Source organism: Sphaerodactylus townsendi, linkage group LG02 (genome assembly GCF_021028975.2).
Source record: "Sphaerodactylus townsendi isolate TG3544 linkage group LG02, MPM_Stown_v2.3, whole genome shotgun sequence".
In the NCBI taxonomy this organism is placed as follows: domain Eukaryota; kingdom Metazoa; phylum Chordata; class Lepidosauria; order Squamata; family Sphaerodactylidae; genus Sphaerodactylus; species Sphaerodactylus townsendi.
The window spans coordinates 115,347,811-115,366,569 of record NC_059426.1 but is presented as its reverse complement, the minus strand read 5'-3'; the positions used below and the strand labels follow the sequence as shown (position 1 = coordinate 115,366,569).

The following is an 18,759-nucleotide window of genomic DNA, read 5'->3' as shown; positions in this document are numbered from 1 at the left end:
TCAGGTCATAACTTTTAGTAGTTGACTTTTAACATTTGGTCAAGCAAAGCTGCTTTGTTTACTACATGCAACTTCCCCTTCCCCCTTGTCAGAAAACTGTTTGCTAGTTTGTGAATATGAAATGCCCTTTTCATTCAAAGTACAGCCTTCAATTTCCTTTCAGCTCAGAGGTCTGCAACCTGCGGCTCTCCAGATGTTCATGGACTGCAAATCCCATCAGCCCTTGTCAAAATGGCCAATTGGCCATGCTGTCAGGGGCTGATGGGATTTGTAGACCATGAACATCTGGAGAGCCGCAGGTTGCAGACCCCTGTTCCAGGTAAAACATTCCAAGGAAACATGGTCTCCACAGGTGAGAACATGCTTACTTTTGCCATTTTAGAAGTTTCCCTTTTTGTAACTCTTATTAAGTTTTTCCTTTTGCAATAAATAATTCCAGCCAAGAAGGTCAGGTGGTGGCCTCAGTAAAATCACTCTCTTAACCTACCTCAAAGAATTGTTTATTCTACCAAGCTATTCTTGCAGGTAGTACAGAGTGGCTTAACATGGTGCTTCCAGTGGCTTTCCATCCTGATCTGATTCCACATTCACTCAGTCTAAACAGCGCCATAATATCAGGGGCTCCCAAGACCACCCATTGTTATGATGCCATCCTGTGCTCCTTGAGTCAAAGGTATGACACAAATTTAACAGAGAATGCATGAAGCGTTGTGAGTTTTCTGTGTGGCTGTGGTCTAGAAGTTTTTGCTCCTAATATTTCCCCACATCTGTGGCTGGCATCTTCAGAGGCACGTCACTGTGTGGCATACTGTGGAGTGATTATGTGGTGGGGTATATGAGTAATGCAAAAGGCGTTTCCTGGATTTTTAGTCCTTGGTCAGCTAAAATGAAGCAGCTAATATTGCGAACAAAGATGGGAATTGAGCTGAGAGTATTGTCAAAGCCTTTCATGCCTGGAATCCTCACTGCTGTGGGGTTTTTTTGGGCTGTGTGGTTTGATAGTTTTAGTTCCTAATATTTCTCCCACATCTATGGCTGGGATCTACCAAATACATGGCCAGAAGACTGTAGCTGCACAGTCCAGAAAACCCACAACAGTTAGTGATCTAAGAATCCTCCTACTGGTACTCACGCCTCTTTGGGGCCCCCTTGGCTGAGATCAAAAACTTGTCGAGGGTTGAGGTACCACATGAATGACTGGAAGATCTTTGTTCCCTAAAAGTATAGAGGGAAAAAAATAAGATAAGGACAAAGGTGAAAAGGGATTGCAGAAAGATTAGTGCCAAAAGAAGAAAAGATCAGCACAGTCTGTAGCCAAAAGACCAGAATGCTAGGAAAAAACAAACCTACCTGATTTCCACCACTCTTGGGGTTCACAAACACCAACAGTGGCTTCATGAGTGGTGCTGGGATGGGCTTGATGATAAAGGGTTTCCATCGCCCTTCCTGAAAAAGAGACCCAGATCCTTGAATGCAAAAAATAATTCTTACCTATGATGCTAAGGGTTTTTTAGGCACATTTTGTGATATCTCAAAGATATGTATTTTCTCAATGTCAGAAACTAGATGATCATACGAAAAAAAATCCAGAGAAACAGCCATGTTATTTTTTGTTGTTGTTCTTGCTGTGATAGGGCACTTTGGAGGACATTAATTCATTGGATAGCCAAAAGTTGGAAGCAACATGACAGCACTTCATGCGCGCGCGCACACACACACACACACACACAAGGAGTTACACGGTAGTGTACAATAAATCTTTTAATCTTTACAATACCGTGAGACTACTTTTACTGTTTTACTTGAAAGACGATCATGTAAACAAGGAGCTGATAACCATGCAATAAAAGTGTATGTTGATGAACACTGGAGACCAGTCATTCCACAACTAAGAGGAAATTAAATTAGGAGTCTGTAAAAATTAAACTAGGATTTCAATTGTTCCAAAACCTACAATGGATTTGTCAAATTTGTTTTTAACAGCATATTTACATGAACTGTGAACAGATTCAAGACTCTAGTATTGATATTCACATTCAATATTTGCTCTGGAACTCTTGTGTACAGTGTTTTATTGTATCCTACTTTTCACCAAAATTTGTATGTTTTCCTTTTGCTATACAGCTATCTATCCATAGCTATGAACGGTCTCAGAAATTCCACCTTATCCACTTCACCTGACATCATTCCTCCGGAGATGCTTAAAAGCTTTTCTGACTGGTGGTCCCCTTTACTAGCCACTCTTTTCTGCAGTAAACAACTCGGGCCTCATTCCACCTGCCTGGACCAATGCAATTATTGTTCCCATCTTTAAGAAGGGTGACACAGCCAACCCCAGCAATTATCGACCTATCAGCCTCCCATCAACTATCGGAAAACTATATGCAAAATCCTTATCACAAAGGCTTACAGCTTGGATTGTTGAGAAGAAAATACTTGGTCCAGAGCAAATTGGTTTCAGGAAAGGCCATTCCACCATACAGCACTGTTTTGCACTTAACACTCTAATCACCAAATATGTTAAGAAGGGCAGGTCTAATTTATATGCAGCTTTCCTTAACCTCAAGGCGGCCTTTGATTTGGTCTGTAGAGAGCTGCTCTGGCAAAAATTCGAAACCCTTGGCCTAGAGCCCCGTTTGTTGCTACTAATCAGAGCTCTCTACAGCAACACTACATGCCAAATTAAATGTTCCCCATCAGGAATACTATCTCCTGAAATATTAATATCCAGAGGTGTCAAACAGGGCTCTGTTCTTGCCCCTGTTCTCTTCAACCTCTTTTTGAATGATCTTGCCCCTGCTCTAAGAGCATCCAATCACAGTCCAACCCTAAGGAATGAGTCACTGCCTATTCTTTTATACGCAGATGATGCACTCCTATTATCTAGATCTAGGACAGGCCTAAATCATCTACTAGCCAACTGTAGTGAATATTGCTCTAACATCTTGGAAATCAATCCTCAAAAGTCAAAGGTGGTTGTATTTTCTAACACCTTTAAAATCCTTCACTGGAGGCTGGATGGCAAATTAGTATAGCATGTTAAAGTCTTTAAATATTTAGGGATCACTTTTACCCACAAAGCCTCTTGGGTGAAACATAGAGAGCTTGCCAACGCAATGTCAGCTGCCATCCTCAACTTCTTTGCTACTAAAGGGGGCAAATTTATCCCAGTGGCATGAAAGTTATTTAATGCAAAAATAACACAACAACTGTTATATGGGATCCCGTTGTGGATCAGTGATTGGGCTCCTTCTCTTGGAAAAATTCAATCTAGCTTTTCTCCACCAAATTTTTGGAGTTCCACACTGCGTGTTCTTACACAACTTTGTATCTAGAAGCTGGACAGCATCTTCTAGTTACAAGAGCCTGGCTGTGCACTTTCAAATTCCTGACCAGACTCTGTTTTTCTACTGATGCAAATAGCTATCTTTATCTGGCCCTCCCTGAGATCCAACATTCTGACTGGTGGCTCCACTTTGAGAACAATCTGAGCACCCTAGTCCTTTCCTGGGATGCTTTGCTCATGCTAGCCCCCAGTGAAATACTGCAAACTATTAAATCCTGTCTCTTTAATCAAGAACACCAACTCTTGGTTCATAGAGCCAGGGTTTCATGCTCACCCATGTACTTTGGTATTATCCCTACAAAAGTGCAAATGACTTAATACTTAAAGGCTCTATTCAATCCCAAACAAAGATGGGCCCTCACTAGAGCTAGGTGTAACTCTTTCCCTTCAGTCTACAAGGGTGCTTTTCGAGGACCCCTGTACAAGCCCGGGTTTGCTCTTATTGCACCAATACTCCCAAGACGATGTTGCACATTTTATTTGACTGTCCTAAATATGCTGATTTTAGACCTGATTTTCATTGTATTATCCCTCCTTTGCTAAGGTATTCCACGCCTAATCTTTGGGCTTATTTTCTGTTAAATAATAGCTCATCCATGATACTGGAGACAGTTGAAGATTTCTTGGGAGAGGTCCTGATATGTTGATATGCTGTATTTCAGATCCTGCACTGATTCTTTGCTACAATTTTGTTTGTTTTTATTAATGCCTATTATTATTATTATTACAACTATCTATGTACTTCTATTCAGAAGATGATTTTCCTCCATCTCAGATCCCTCTGGATGTCTCATGTGATTTCTTTATTTCTCTGAAACTGATACTTCAGTCTTCAGGATTCAGTCCTCAGGATATGCAGAAACTAAATCATCCAACACATTTAATCCCATTTCCCCCCTTTCCATTAAAATATCAGTGCTTTGTTTTTAAATAAGGTTTCAATATCTGCATTTTACTTCTGTGGTCTCTAAATTAAATTGAATGGACCATGCCGATCAGAATACACATTAGAATCTGAAGGAGCACTTCTGCTTTCTATCATAAGAACATAAGAACATAAGAACAAGCCAGCTGGATCAGACCAAAGTCCATCTAGTCCAGCATTCTGCTACTCGCAGTGGCCCACCAGGTGCCTTTGGGAGCTCACATGCAGGAGGTGAACGCAATGGCCTTCTATCGAATATTAACATCTGTAAGCAAAGCAATGGAAACTACTGTCCAGTAATGCCTTCATGGCTTCCTCCCTCCACACCTCCCACCTTCGCACTTCTGAGCCTTTCTTCACTCTAGTCGCCATCACTGACCTCAGGTCCCTTCTTGCTGGACTTTCGCTTGAATGAGGTCCTCTTTTTTTTCTTACTTGACTTCAGTGGATTCTAGTGAAAAGAAGAACAAAAGCTGTGCAATGGAGGAGCTGGCTTCAGCAGGATCACTGAATTTAAAGAGGAAGAAAACTCGAAGGAGTGACGTACTTGGGGGTGCCGAACCCGCAGAACCCAGGTGGGAGGGACAACAATGGCGGCATGTGCTCCAAGAGAGCAGGGCTCCTCAATGTGCTGCAGCATGAAGCATGAAACTTTACTGTGATACTGAAAGGGAAGGGAAACAACAGAACCTATTAGTGGTTGTGGCAGCCAAAGACACGGCAGCCTGGGCCAATACATGAAACAGGAGGAGCTAGAAACTGGATGGTGCAATTCTGAGGTAGTAGAATGGACTGTACCATTTTGGACTGTAGGGGGGTGGGAGAATCACATTTCTGAATGCTCTATGAATATAAATCATGTCAAAAGGTGCAGGGCTATGCCAGCAGTCATCTCCTTCTATGCTGCTGGTGGCTGGATCCAAGAGGCTACAATGATCACAAACTGCACCCATCACTTTCTCCCATATCACTGTCTGCTGGAGGCAAGGTGAGCGCCAATGGCAAGTTGGGGGCCTGGGCTGCTTGAGCTGATCATTTGGCATTAGAAACAGCCCTGTGCATCTGCAGTAGGGCACTCTACCATCTCAGACTCACAGAGGAAAAAAGAAGTTGAGGAAACCATTGAGTGGGTAACATGCTGGGCTTGGATATTGGAGGCATGGTTTCAACCACTCACTCAATTTTCCTGATTGTGGATAGCCGGGACAAAGTTTTTGGTATGTAAGCCTAGGTGTGGCAAGAAGATATTTCAGCAATGATGGAAAATTGTAGGCAACATCTCAGCCAGAGGCATAATATTTAGGCTTTCCTGAAGTGGGTATATATGTCAGAATATGAGCCTTCTGGCAAGGATCAAAGGGCTCCTGGTCCACAGCCTGTGGCATTCAGTGAGCCAGCCAATCACACTGAGAAACACCCACGGATGTCCTTAGTCCGATTTCCATTTGTTCTCCATATATAAACTGTATTTTTGTAAGCGACTTTAGGTTCTTGTTGGGGAGAAAAGCAGTGTAAAATGCCTAAATAAAATTTCAAGAATGCCATCTCTGAACCTCACCTGTTTATTTGTAAAATGGGAACAACAGAGGCAGCCTCTCTCATGGCCTATAGTTCAGGACTGATGGTACATAGTTTAGAAAGCACGTTTGTGTGGGGCGGGGGGAGACAAAAGTGCATGTCTGAAACAGGAAGTCATTTTTAGCAAACAGGTCCATGCTGCACTCACTGCCTGCTTACACCAGGAACAGCTGATGGCTACTATCTCCTTGCTGTGAAAGGCAAATTTCTGCTGGAAACCCTGCAGGAAAGAGAAGGAAGCTGTGAGTCACTGTCTGATTTTGTCCTGTGTTGCAGCAAGAAGTTTTTGGTCCATTACGTACATACAACAACAAAAACTCCTCCTGTAGCACCTTAAAATTAATAAACATTTTGCAATAGGAGCTTTTTTGTAGACAAACCCCCTTCGTCTCTCACGAGCAGCAGTGGCGTAGGAGCAGCAGTGGCGTAGGAGGTTAAGAGCTCATGTATCTAATCTGGAGGAACCGGGTTTGATTCTCCGCTCTGCCGCCTGAGCTGTGGAGGCTTATCTGGGGAATTCAGATTAGCCTGTACACTTGCACACATGCCAGCTGGGTGACCTTGGGCTAGTCACAGCTTCCTCGAGCTTCCTCTCAGCTCCCCACCCACACCTCACAGGGTGTTTGTTGTGAGGGGGGAAGGGCAAGGAGATTGCAAGCCCCTTTGAGTCTCCTGAAGGAGAGAAAGGGGGGATATAAATCCAAACTCTTCTTCTTCTTATCCATGAATGGTTAGACCACAGTAAATGTGTCAATCTTTATATTGCCACAGAAGGCCCTTTTTGGTGAAAATAAACTATTATGACAACTTTCAGAAAAGCATTAAGCAGTGTATACTTAACAATGGGGCAAAGTCAGTCAGAAGTATCCTGTACTACCCCTTAAAGCCTGTTTGCTTTATGGATGACCAGATATCTCTTAATTCTCAAGTGGCAGAATCCTGGAAACATGCAAAACAATATTTTCTGAGAACGTACAGCCCAACTATACTCTCCCAGCTACAGGATTTCAGTACTAGTTCCACTGGCATATCAGTTACACACCAAGGCATATATTTCTTGATCTGGATCTTCATGAACTGTGGGTTTGTGCAAATCTTATTCCTCACCTTTCCACACTGTCGGCATTTCCCTTCCTGGCGTCTTCGGTGCACCCAGTGATGCCGCACCACTGTAGGCTACAAAAAGACACGTGAACAAGTTCAGGAGGAGAAAAAAAAGAGGGAAGAGAGAAGTACATTGTCCCCTGTACACATGTCTATGCTGGAATGCGCAGAAGTTGTGCTCTCAAAAATTACCTGAATCCACAAAAGAAAGTTATCCTTTCACCTCTCACCTGCTTTGGAATGCCTCTGAGAGGAAGTCTCAAAGCCAAATACCAGTCCAAAAGGACGGCAGAAGAGATTAGAACCAGGAAGACATTTACTGTGCTCTTTACAAGGGCAAAATAAAATATCTTTTTTTAATTATTGGAAACTATATTTTCCAACATATCACATTAAAAGAATAGACTCCGCCCTTTATTTTCAGGACCTTGGAGAGTGAGATGAAGCATTAACTATGGGTTTTGATTGCTTTCAAAAACAACCATTAAATATAGCAATAAGCAAAAGAGCTGTAGTTATTATCAGAGAAGGCGTTTAAATAAGACAAACTGCATTTCTGGAAAACTAAATACTCTAGGGCTAAACACTCTTTGAGCTCATTAGAGGAAGGATGGGGAAATATGCTGAGCAGCCCAATCCACAGCCCTGGAGCGGCACCATTGTGGCACCTCTCTGCTGCCTCCCATGGGCTTTTCAATGGCACAGGGAGGCAAACAACAAACCCCTCTCCTACTAAAAAGCCCTCCACCAGGCTCAATGGGCTTATTTCACTCCCATACCCTGGATGCCAGCATTCCAGGAAGCAGTGCCAGGGTGAAAGTCAACTAACACTGGCTCCACCCCTACCCATGACTCTGGAATGCCCTCACTGCACTGGCCGAGCATCCCAGGAGGCTATGGGGGGAGGCTCTCTGATGGATTTTCCCCCTCTGCTGGAGTAAGTGCCCCAGGAAGGGAAGCCACTGTAGGGTCCTGCCACATCCTCATCTCCTTTCAACCACCACACTCTGGATTGGGCGATGATAGATAGATAGATAGATAGATAGATAGATAGATAGATAGATAGATAGATAGATAGATAGATAGATAGATAGATAGATAGATAGATAGATAGATAGATAGATAGATAGATAGATAGATAGATAGATAGATAGATAGATAGATAGATAGATAGATAGATAGATAGATAGATAGATAGATAGATAGATAGATAGATAGATAGATAGATAGCGAAGTATCAAAAGGAACACTGCCAGAATTAACGGAAAATCTTGATAATAAGATGCTACTTTCATTTCTTAACACTGCAATATATGAGTGTCATAACTAATAATAGTTCTCAAAATGGGATTGGGTAGTGGCCGTGCACTCCTAAGCATACACCCATCCCTTCAGAAGTGCCATTAGTTTAAAGTATGAACAAATCTTAGGTAACCAATATCAGCTAACTATATGAAACAAGCCTAAGTAGATCTACATAGAAGTAAATCCCCATGAAGTTCAATAGTACTTCAGGTAAGTGTGCATATAATTGCAGTCATAAATTTTTATTTCTCATTAATGCTACGACAATGTGCAGAGTCTTAAGCAAATGTCAAGGAGGAATTAGTCCCCACATCCCTTTTTCTATGACCCAAATATGCCTTACTCGGCAACTGTACTTTAGTTTCTCAAGATCAAGCTGATATACACCTTGAGACCCAGCTACAAGTCATTTAGCTTTTTTTTCCAAAACAAGTTTGGCCAGGCATTGTGGCATTCAGCTGTGTCTGAAGACAGTTTCTTTATGCTACTACACCATAAGCAGTTCACACAACTCTCTTACCTCTCGGGCATTCCTTGATCCAGATTCCTTGAAGGAAGGTTTGCAACGAAAATTTATCTGTAGATTTAAGAAGAGTAGAGGGTAGATAACACCTTTTTAACAAAACTGATCTCAATAACTGAACAAGCTTAATCATGGTTACAAATTCCGGGGGGGAGGGCGGGGGCTTGTAAAATTAACAATAACAGATACAACAACAGAAAGTGTAAGAAGACCAGAAGAACTGACTTAGGTTAATGCCTCACCCAGTCCAGAATCCTGCTTCATACAACAGCCAACCAGCAGACACCTTACTGCCTCAGAATATGGTGAAGTCATAGGCAGCTCAGTCTAGAGCCCCGGCAGCTTGGGACAGTCTCACTGCCGTTCCGCCCTGCTGTCTCCAAAGGGCTTTCGGGCAGTGCGAGGAGAGAGAGAAAGGCAACACACACAAACACCTGCCATTGGAAAGCCCTCATTAGGCTTAATGGGACTTACGCCACCCAAAGAGTAGCGTAAGTCCAAGACCCAGGTTGAAGTGCAACTCGCTGCAACCCTGGGGTGAAAGGTGACTAATGACTCCACCCCTGGGAAACCCTCCTGCGCACACACACAGCAGCGTCTGATTGGGACACCAGCACAGTTCTGCGGTGGCCCTTATTTTCAGCTTTTGCCACCATGGAGCTGCCCTTTGTGCCAGCAGAGGGGGCAAACACGTGCAGCCCTGTGCCACCTCCTGAAGTGGATTTGGATTCCCCATCGGAACTGTGCTGTTAGTCATTGTGGTTAATTACCATTGACAGATTTATCCTCCATGCATTTGTCTAATCCTTCTAAATGTCAGTTAAACAAGCATCCAGCAACACACCCTGTTGCTCTCAAATGCATAAGGCAATTACTTATGAGTGAAACAGACCTTTCTTTTCTCTATTCTGATGAGGCTGTCCATCAACTTCTTCGGGTCCCTGTGAATTCTAGTATTCTAGCAGGAGAAAAAATTCCTTTTGTCTCTCTCTCTATCCTATGCATGATTTTTATAAATGTCTATGTCCTTCCATATTCCCCCAGAAGCATTCATAAGCTGAAGCCCAACTTCTAAAGATCTCTAGCCCTTGGGAAGTTATGTTACAATACATCCATTAGCCTTTAAGCAAATGTAAGATTCCTCCTTGTTTCTGTATTCTCAATTAGTAACTGAACAGATATAGCTGCTTTATACTGAAATCAGATTATTGGTCAAACTAGCCTAATATCAAAGTAATAGCAGTCTCCAAGGTCTCAGGCACAGGTCTTTAACAATGCTGCTAACACAGATCATTTTAACTGCACATGCCAGGAAATGAATCTGTGACTTCATTCACAGAAGTATGACCCTTTTGCATTCAGTGTGCACAAAGAAGATCTGAAAGAGAAAACTTGTGAATTTCTCTTGCCATGCCTATACACATTCTAGTAGGGCAGCTAGACCATATTTTTACTTATATCCTGCTTTCCAGTAAAACCCTGTAAATGCTTACAATATTAAAATCATAACTTTCACTTAAATACAAGGTAAAATAAGTCAACAAAAACAACCAACAGGTAACTATCTCACACCAAGGGCTTTTTGGGGTGGGGGTGGGAGGAAAATAATCTTCACCTGTCTTCTGAAATTTAAGCAGAAAAGGATCAAATCCACTTTCCAGGTCGGACCTCTCTAGCAGGCTGAAGTACACTGGTCGGCTTATGGGAGAGAAGGCAAAACCCCTTCCCAATCCATTTATACATTTAAAACTCAAATCCATCACTTTAAATTGGACCTGGAAACAAACCTGAATCACGATTAGACCAACATAATCAAAGTGGCTCGTCCCAGCCAGCAAACAGACATCTGCATTCTGGACCAGTTATAGCTGGTAAGAATTTTACTCACTTTCTCTAGCTGTTCTATGCAGGGTGTGTGGACTACAATCTTGCAGGCTGCACACTTACGCTTGGACATTGGTTTTTGCTATGAAAGAAAAAAAACAAAAAAAGTTATCTTCAGCAATGACTGTACCTTGGGAAGCCGGCATGCTTCACCTTCACTTGTGCAGAAGGAAAGATATCTGGAACAAATGCAACTGTTGGAGAGGAATGCTGCCAGTAAAGTTTCCTCTTCCACTTGGCTTCTCCCACTGAAGAAAGCAATGGACTTGTGTGTCTAGCACGTGCTGCCTCTTAGTCATACCTGAAAAAATGGAAGTCAGGAACTGGAACACGTAATATATATATAGGTTACTGAATGATCGCTCCTGAGCTTCCAAGATGAATGTGGCAATACTAATAGTTGGACAGATTTGTTTCTATCTCAGCTAGATTTTAAAAATGATAATTTAAAAACCCCAGGTACATTTAAAAAATGCATACAGTGCAATTAAAAGGGGAATCACAAGGAAATCCCTGAAAAAACCTGTCTCTTTTGAGGCAAAGAAGATATAAACGTATTAATTAATATGTAAAAGAAGATATATATGTATTAATTGCACAGCATTCTGTTCCTAAATATCCCTGTTGTTATGCCAGTAAAGCTCAATACAGCTATAAAAACAACTGGGAGGCTTGAACAACTAAAAAGTTTTTGTTCTAATTGTACAACTGTTGAAAAATAATAGTAGAACTTTCTTTTACATTGGATAATGGAAGAAAGATAAAGCCTTACTAGACAGTGAGCAATAAATATGCAGGGGAAAAGGATATTAATTATCCATAGCATCAAGTAAACATTTCCCCTGGCCTGTTACCTTTTTTTTAACCTGGGAATACCAGTGACTGAAATTAATACTATTAAGAACAACCGCAAGAAGAAGTTCTTCTCTTCGACTTGGATCCTCAGAGCTCTTTCATGGACATAAGATTTTCATCCATGAAGTGCAACTTTCTCACTTTCCTCCTCCAAATGCAGTTCAAAACATCTCCTTAAATGCTTCCACCAGTGGATCCAAGCCACTGTGAAAATACTGCCAAATTTTTCCATGGATGCATCATGCCACAGTTCTGCTGTGGATGCAACATGCCACAGTTCTATAAAATACCATACAGTAATATCCACAATAGTATCAGGAGCAATATGAAGGACTAAATACCATAATAATTCTCACACTAAAAGCAAAATTATTACTGTGACACTAAGCAAATCCCTGAGATGTGTGAATCAGGAAGATCTCCAATTTCTCCACTAGATGGTGGTGCAGTCCCAGATACTGACAAGTAGCGCAATCCCAGAGTCAAACCATTCTAAATTCACTGAAGTCACTGGGTTTAGAACAGTAACTCTGCTGAGGATTGCCTTAAAAGTTTTCCAGAGAGAAGCTGTTCCCAAACAATGATTATCCCATGCTGCTTTCATCTCCATTACAAATACAGAGGCATGCACATTAGCAATGGAGCTTCCATATGGGGCTTTCTGAATACTTTCTTAATATACTGCTAAATGCCACAGCAGTTACCAAAATTTTACAAGCCCACCAGTGACACAGCAGCGAAAACAAGAGCCACAAGACACTAAAGGCAGGAAAATGGCAACATGGTAGGCCAAACTTTTGTAGAGCAAGAAAACACACACCTTTCCATTCAGACAGATGCTGTGATAACCTGCTTGGACTATGCCTTTTCCAAAAACCAGGTTTGGGAAACAGCATATTAAGGACAGAGAAGGATGATTAGAAAGGAAGACTGGCACTTATGAGAGTTTTTCTGCTCCAATGAAGTGAAGGCATCTTGGCATGGATGATGCACATTTGTTCATCGAGAGGCATGATTAAAATTCTTCCAGATTTCCTGTCTCCTGAGCAGTCACCTATCTTTTCCAAACTGATAACTCCCAAAGCAGTATATATACTAAATTATTAAACCAACAGTTCAGCATTTTAGGAAACATGAAAAAATGTTGGGACAGGAAACAAGAAGGCATTAACATGGAAAAAACAGTTTGTTATCCCCACCACCACTTTAAATCAGGGTGGGACAAGATACCGTCCCTTCCTCAGAGCAGACAGAACCTTCACGGTAAGTGCCAAGGTTCCATTCTCACTATGAGGGAAGGGCATATTAACTTTGGATGTCCAAAAGCAGCTGTATCCCATGTTGTGTGGGAAAATCAGTCTACCTTACCACTTGCTGTAATACCCTCCTTCCAAAGGCTGCATCAACTGAGGGAAGAGTATTCATTTTGTATGGTCTGACAAAGGTTGCTAGAGATGACCACAAGGTTCCCTTACAGATTTTCTCAGTGGAAACTTTGACATCCTATGCTGCATGAGTTACAGAACTACAAATGGAGTGAGTTGTAATTCCAGGTGCCAGCCTGGTAAGCGTGTGAGATGCAGTGCCTCAGATTCTTACTTATTGGCACTCGAGACATTTTCTGTTGCGTGGGCTCATTGAGATGAAGAGAGAACCCATTTGATTAACTGATACTGTGTGCCTGACATAGACCTTTGGAGCTTTGTGAAAATCTAGTGTGAGCGATGGCTTTGAGCAGAATGAAGGCAATGATATTTTCTGGGAGCAATGGAAGGAAGTATTGACCTTTGAAGAGTTATTCATTCTCATTGAAGAAACTCTTCTAAAGGCCAGCATGATGTTCATGACTCTTGCAGAATAAATAGCCTAGCTTTAAGACCGTTCTCCTTTCAATTTCGATGCAGTCAGGTATAGCTACACTGGGTCTGGGTACCACAGCGGCCCTTGTTGAAGAATGTCCAGACAAACTGAACTCTGCAAAGGATCTTCTGTTCATTAATGCTGAAAACCAGGATCTATCAGCATTGCTTTTTCTGGTCTAGTTTTCTCACCATATTTGGTATTAGTGGAATAGGCTTGCTTCTGTAAATATCCTGGATTATGTTGGACTTGATGAATTCCTTGCCCTTGGCTGAACTGGATTATTGGGTCTACCATATGAGATCCTGTCAAAGGTAGGTTTTTGTTTTGTTTTTTGACCATCATATCACTGGTGACTTATGGTGACTTTATAAGGCTTTCAAGACAAGAAAGGCAGGGGTGGTTTGCCATTGCCTACCTCAGTATCACAATCTTGGTAATCTCCCACCAAATACTAGCCAGGGCCAATCCTTCTTAGCTTCTGTGATCTACTGAGAACAGGCTAGTCTGGGCAAGAGAATGTCTGTCACCTGAAGGATATGTAGCTGGAAACATCTCAGGAATGTTGAGGATGGGAGGGAAACCTCACCCATACAAGGAACTGAGGCCTTGTAGTTTTGCCAGAGTTATTAGTGATGATAACCTGGAATTTATCATCTTGCCATGCCTGAGATTTTCTGCATCATCTCCTCTGGCTGGTACAGTCTATTTGGAGGATTTCTATTGTGACTCTCAGCTGTTCTATCCACTGTAATTGAATTAAATTGTTCTTGGCCTAATTGATAAGGAACCCATGGAAGGCTACACATTGAGTGGTGGACAGAATATCTGTGTGTACTTGTGCTAGGATTGGAGATCCGATCAGCAGGTCATCCAGGTATGGATGAACATGGATTTCCTGATGACAGAGAAGAGTTGCCAATGTCACCATCACTTTGGGGAACATCCTTGGGGTTGTAGCTAACCTGGAGGATAAGGATTTGAACTAGTAATGTATCTTGTTGCAGACAAATTTCAGAAACCTGAGGTGAACTGAAAAAATGGGAATGCCTCAGTGAGGTCTACGGAAGTCACAAACTCTTGTGGGTGAAGCATTTGCATTATAAATATGAATGTCTCCATCCTGAAGTGTTTGTGGGCCATGAATACGTTTTAAGTACTTTAAATCATTCTCCAGTCCCCATTTTTCTTACAGACTTTGAAGAAAATTGAGCAAATTCATAGTCAGGAACCTGTTTTGTGGACTCAGTGTCTACTAGGTGACAAATGGCTTCCATAATTGGTATCTGTTTCTCCCTGCTTAGATTTTGGTGACAGGAGAAACCTGTCTAGTAGAAAACATTTGAATCCTATTGCACATCGCATTTTTATTATGTCCATTACCCACTGGTCCATGTTGGACTGCGAGATGAAATGGGCAAATCTTCCTCCCCCTGGTGAGGATCTGGCCTTTCCCCCCCCCTGAGGTTTATTCTCTTATTGAAATGAAAGGACTGAGCTATTCTCTGAATAGAACCTGCTGGCACACAGAACGGCATTAGGTCTGAGATTAAGAAGAGCCCTCATTGTGAAACACTGCTTTCTATCGGGTTACAATTATGACCTGTATGGGCTTGAAAAAGGATAACGAAATAAAACCATATCCGGAGGTTTTATAACGCCTCAAAATTTAGCTTCATCTGTTGAATTTATGGAGATAATTTCTAAAGTTACCTAAAGGAACAGAAATTGAGATATTGTTTGAATATGGTTTGAGATTCACTTTGTTATGATTCATGTACTGAGTATATGTATGTGAAGGTGTAGTTGCTGTAACAGTATCTGATATACACCTACCCTGCAAATATGGTAAACTAGCTCCCTAGCCTGAAAGATGGAAGCCCTAGCAATCAGAGATGATGTAGTTGATACCCTAATGTGGCTGAGGCCTCCTGGGATTTTTTGAGACTGTTATCTCATTGACAATCCAGTTGGGCACAGAAGGATCTGGGGAAAGAATAAAACCTGCTTGCTAAACCTGGGTTCTCCTTATTGAAAAAAAAGGGTTTTGCCTATTCCTATTTCATTTGGTTCTTGAAGATATTCTGGGAATGGAACTACTTTCCCCCTCACAATGTAATTTGAGAAAAAAAATCCATATCCCCTTTGGGTTTGGCTTTAGACCAGCAATGGCACAGTGATTGAGAGCAGGTGCATTCTAATCTGGAGGAACTGGGTTTGATTCCCTGCTTTGCCGCTTGAGCTGCGGAGGCTTATCTGGGGAATTCAGATTAGCCTGTGCACTCCCACACACGCCAGCTGGGTGACCTTGGGCTAGTCACAGTTCTTCTGAGCTCTCTCAGCCCCACCTACCTCACAGGGTGTTTGTTGTGAGGGGGAAAGGGAAAGGAGTTTGTAAATTCCTTTGAGTCACCTTGCAGGAGAGAAAGGGGGGATATAAATCCAACTCTCCTCCTCCTCCATGGTTGGTCTCTTCTTCCCCACTTGCTGGGAGCTCTAAAAGATGTAGGGCTATCACAGCTTTGGCTAATAGCTCCTGAGATAGTCCTCCTAGTTAATTACATATTTGGATTGCTCTGGGACTACTATCTCCTTTTCAGAATTTACCCCTTTTTCCTTATTGGAAGAACTGTTTGATTCCCTGAAGTTGCTGTAGAAGGGGTCTGGGTTGTCCCCTGTCACCACTTCTTGTGCTGTCCCCTGTCTGAGGAATTCTCCTTCCTTCCCCATCTGAACAATCCATGAGAAGGGGGAGAGGGGGAGAATGCAATCTGGAGGAGGACCTTGAACAATGTATTTTCCAGCTCCCTCATGGGAAAGGTGGAGCCTGTTCTTGCTGGGACTGAACCTTCTCCAACATTGCATGGCCAATACAGCTTGCTCCCCTTTGAGGGTGTCAGTATAATGGGAATTGAGAGGCAAGAAGATGTCTCTAATGTACTCTGTGGTGATGCTCAGTCTCCCTGACTGCTCCACTGTAGCCTTGAGCGCTGAGCCCAAGTGTCCACCATCTTTGTTGGCACGGAAAATCTTCCTGCCATAATCAGCTGCTGCTGTTGAGATGACCTGTGAGGCATGATTGCTTTGTATGGCATGCTTTTTTTTTTTTGCTGCCTAGGCTCGTCTGACACTGGCCACTCTTCTTCAGTCCTGCACCTGCTTTACTGCACCAGGGAACAGTCCCTTGCTTCTGTTTTTGGGAGCACAAGGGGGTTTACCATCCTCCTTGGAAATGAAGCCATCTGAGGTTTTATCAAAGTTCTCTCTGTCCTCCACTGCCTCAGCCTCTCCACCCACAGGTGGGGAGAGAGACGATCACAAGGAATAGGAAAAAGGAGGATTTGAGGTATAGAATAAAGAAATTAGAAGAAATGGGTACAAATATGTAGAAATAGGAGCATTAGGTGTTTTCTGCTTAGTTGTAAGGGCCTCACTGAGCAGCTCTTACAAAAACCAACTTTTCTTAAGGAGGCAGTGGGTGACTCAGCCCAAAAGACAGGAAGTTTGGAAGAATTTTAGTCCTGCCTCCTTGATGGACAGATGGGAATCACCCATGACAAGATGCCCTCTTCCTCATAGAGACAGCACATGTTTGTGTAGATCAGGGGTAGGGAACCTGCGGCTCTCCAGATGTTCAGGAACTACAATTCCCATCAGCCTCTGTCAGTATGGCCAATTGGCCATGCTGGTAGGGGCTGATGGGAATTGTAGTTCCTGAACATCTGGAGAGCCGCAGGTTCCCTACCCCTGGTGTAGATCCTCAAAGGAAAGATCAAAACCAAAAATCAAACATGCACACAGACAAACAAAAAACACCCACTCCAGAAACCAAAGCAGATGATATCTCCATGTGGAACAGCCACTAACAACCCCTTTACAAAGACTCACCTGGCGACTGCCACGGTTTGTTCTCCTACATAGCAGAAGTCCCCAGGGGCATTTGGACTTACGACCAGATGCTCCTCCACCATTTGCAGCCTCCTGAAAGACAGAGTCAGTGCTGTTATTCTTTAGTAGCCATGAAGTCTTGTACTCAGTTTGGGTCCTTGCTGGGATTTTCACCACAGCCATCTTCTCCAGTTTAGCTGAAAGGATGAATTAGTGCTGCTCTATGTATTTAACTTATTTATTTTAGAAGACTTTTTCTCACATTTCCATCAAAAGGTAACCATCTAGGCAGACAAAATACACTTGATTATGGCCCATTATGCATGAAGTGCTTCCTGTGACGTTCCTTGCCTTGAAGTGCCTTCGCAGTGGGGTCTCCTCGTGTTAACATGCAAGGAGGTGCCCTACTGTGGATTCCATGGCTTGTGTGCCACCACAATGAACCCAGGGCAGGGAAACCTATGTGATCAATCTGATTGTCTCTTAACGAGGGCATGGCTGTTTACTACAAGCACCACTGTCAGGATCTGATCTACCAACTGAAGAACTCCAAACCTATGGAGTTTTCCAACAGGAAGAACAGAATGTTCAGTTGCACATATTGTCACATACAGATGGGAAAAGCTTCCTGAGTGCATATTCATATGTCAAAAGAGGAAAAGCTTCAAGAACTGGGACAGATTTGCTGTTAATTGAGATATATACTATGACTTTCTCCAAATTGCAGCTTTCCTACTATGTATTTTTGTATCACAGTTTAAATTTTATAATTTTTTTTTTAACGGTGACTTTCCATGCTGCTGTCTGTGTGCTGTAGCACAGGCAGGACCATGGAAAGCATTTTGGCTCCATTTTTATTCTCCTGGAGATATGTATGGACCCAGGCCAGAACACCTGCACTGCACTGTAGACCTATACTCCTGGACTCCTCTGTAATTTCTGGGAGCAGGAGGTGAAAGCAGCTGAACAGAGAGCAAAAGGTGAGCTGTATTTTGGGATGGCGGTTATCCTTAAAGATAAATCTTTAACTGGCTGTGTTTGTGAGGGTTTGGGAAAACTTTTATTTGTGTGTGTGTGTGGGGGGGGGGTGATGGTGGTGGTGGTTCTTAGCTTTTGGTCATGTACTTGCCTCAGGATTCTCTCAGGATTCTGAGAGGTGGGGCTTCTGGTGAGTCACCAGCTCTATTTATTAACCTCCCACTTCCTTCATCCAGGAAGAAGAGAAGACACTTACACTCCAGTCGACAGTGCTGCGAATTTCCCTCTCTGAGTCCCGTCTCAGGGCTAGCGTGGGGATTGGTTGGGCTACCATATGCTGAAGACCAGATTTGGCAATAGCTTTTCTGAAAGACAGAAGAAAGTGTGACCGTATAAACGTTTTATCAGATAACAGTAGCACTAACAAGCAAGCAACATTCACAACTCCTCTGGAAGGGGCACGCTAGAAAGGGACAAAAAGTGGGGAAAAGACAGTTTATGAGTTAGCATCAG

At 42.6% G+C, this 18,759-nt stretch overlaps 1 protein-coding gene across 2 annotated transcripts in view; it reads right to left on the bottom strand.

Moving 5' to 3' along the window:
* The window catches only part of DGKZ (diacylglycerol kinase zeta), a 57,830-nt gene extending 39,704 nt beyond the window's left edge, over positions 1 to 18,126 (bottom strand). Inside the window, exons 1-9 of one of the 2 annotated variants that reach the window (XM_048484354.1) lie at positions 18,105 to 18,126; positions 10,670 to 10,748; positions 8,779 to 8,835; positions 6,957 to 7,025; positions 5,998 to 6,069; positions 4,819 to 4,935; positions 4,651 to 4,722; positions 1,351 to 1,446; positions 1,133 to 1,215 (exon numbers count right to left, since the gene is read on the bottom strand). In XM_048484354.1, the coding sequence (XP_048340311.1) occupies positions 1,133 to 1,215; positions 1,351 to 1,446; positions 4,651 to 4,722; positions 4,819 to 4,935; positions 5,998 to 6,069; positions 6,957 to 7,025; positions 8,779 to 8,835; positions 10,670 to 10,748; positions 18,105 to 18,109 (650 nt within the window). In that variant the 5' untranslated portion in view covers positions 18,110 to 18,126. The remainder of the gene's footprint in view (positions 1 to 1,132; positions 1,216 to 1,350; positions 1,447 to 4,650; positions 4,723 to 4,818; positions 4,936 to 5,997; positions 6,070 to 6,956; positions 7,026 to 8,778; positions 8,836 to 10,669; positions 10,749 to 18,104) is intronic. The other variant, XM_048484356.1, reaches the window with a different exon arrangement.
* Between the last annotated feature and the right edge of the window lie 633 nt (positions 18,127 to 18,759).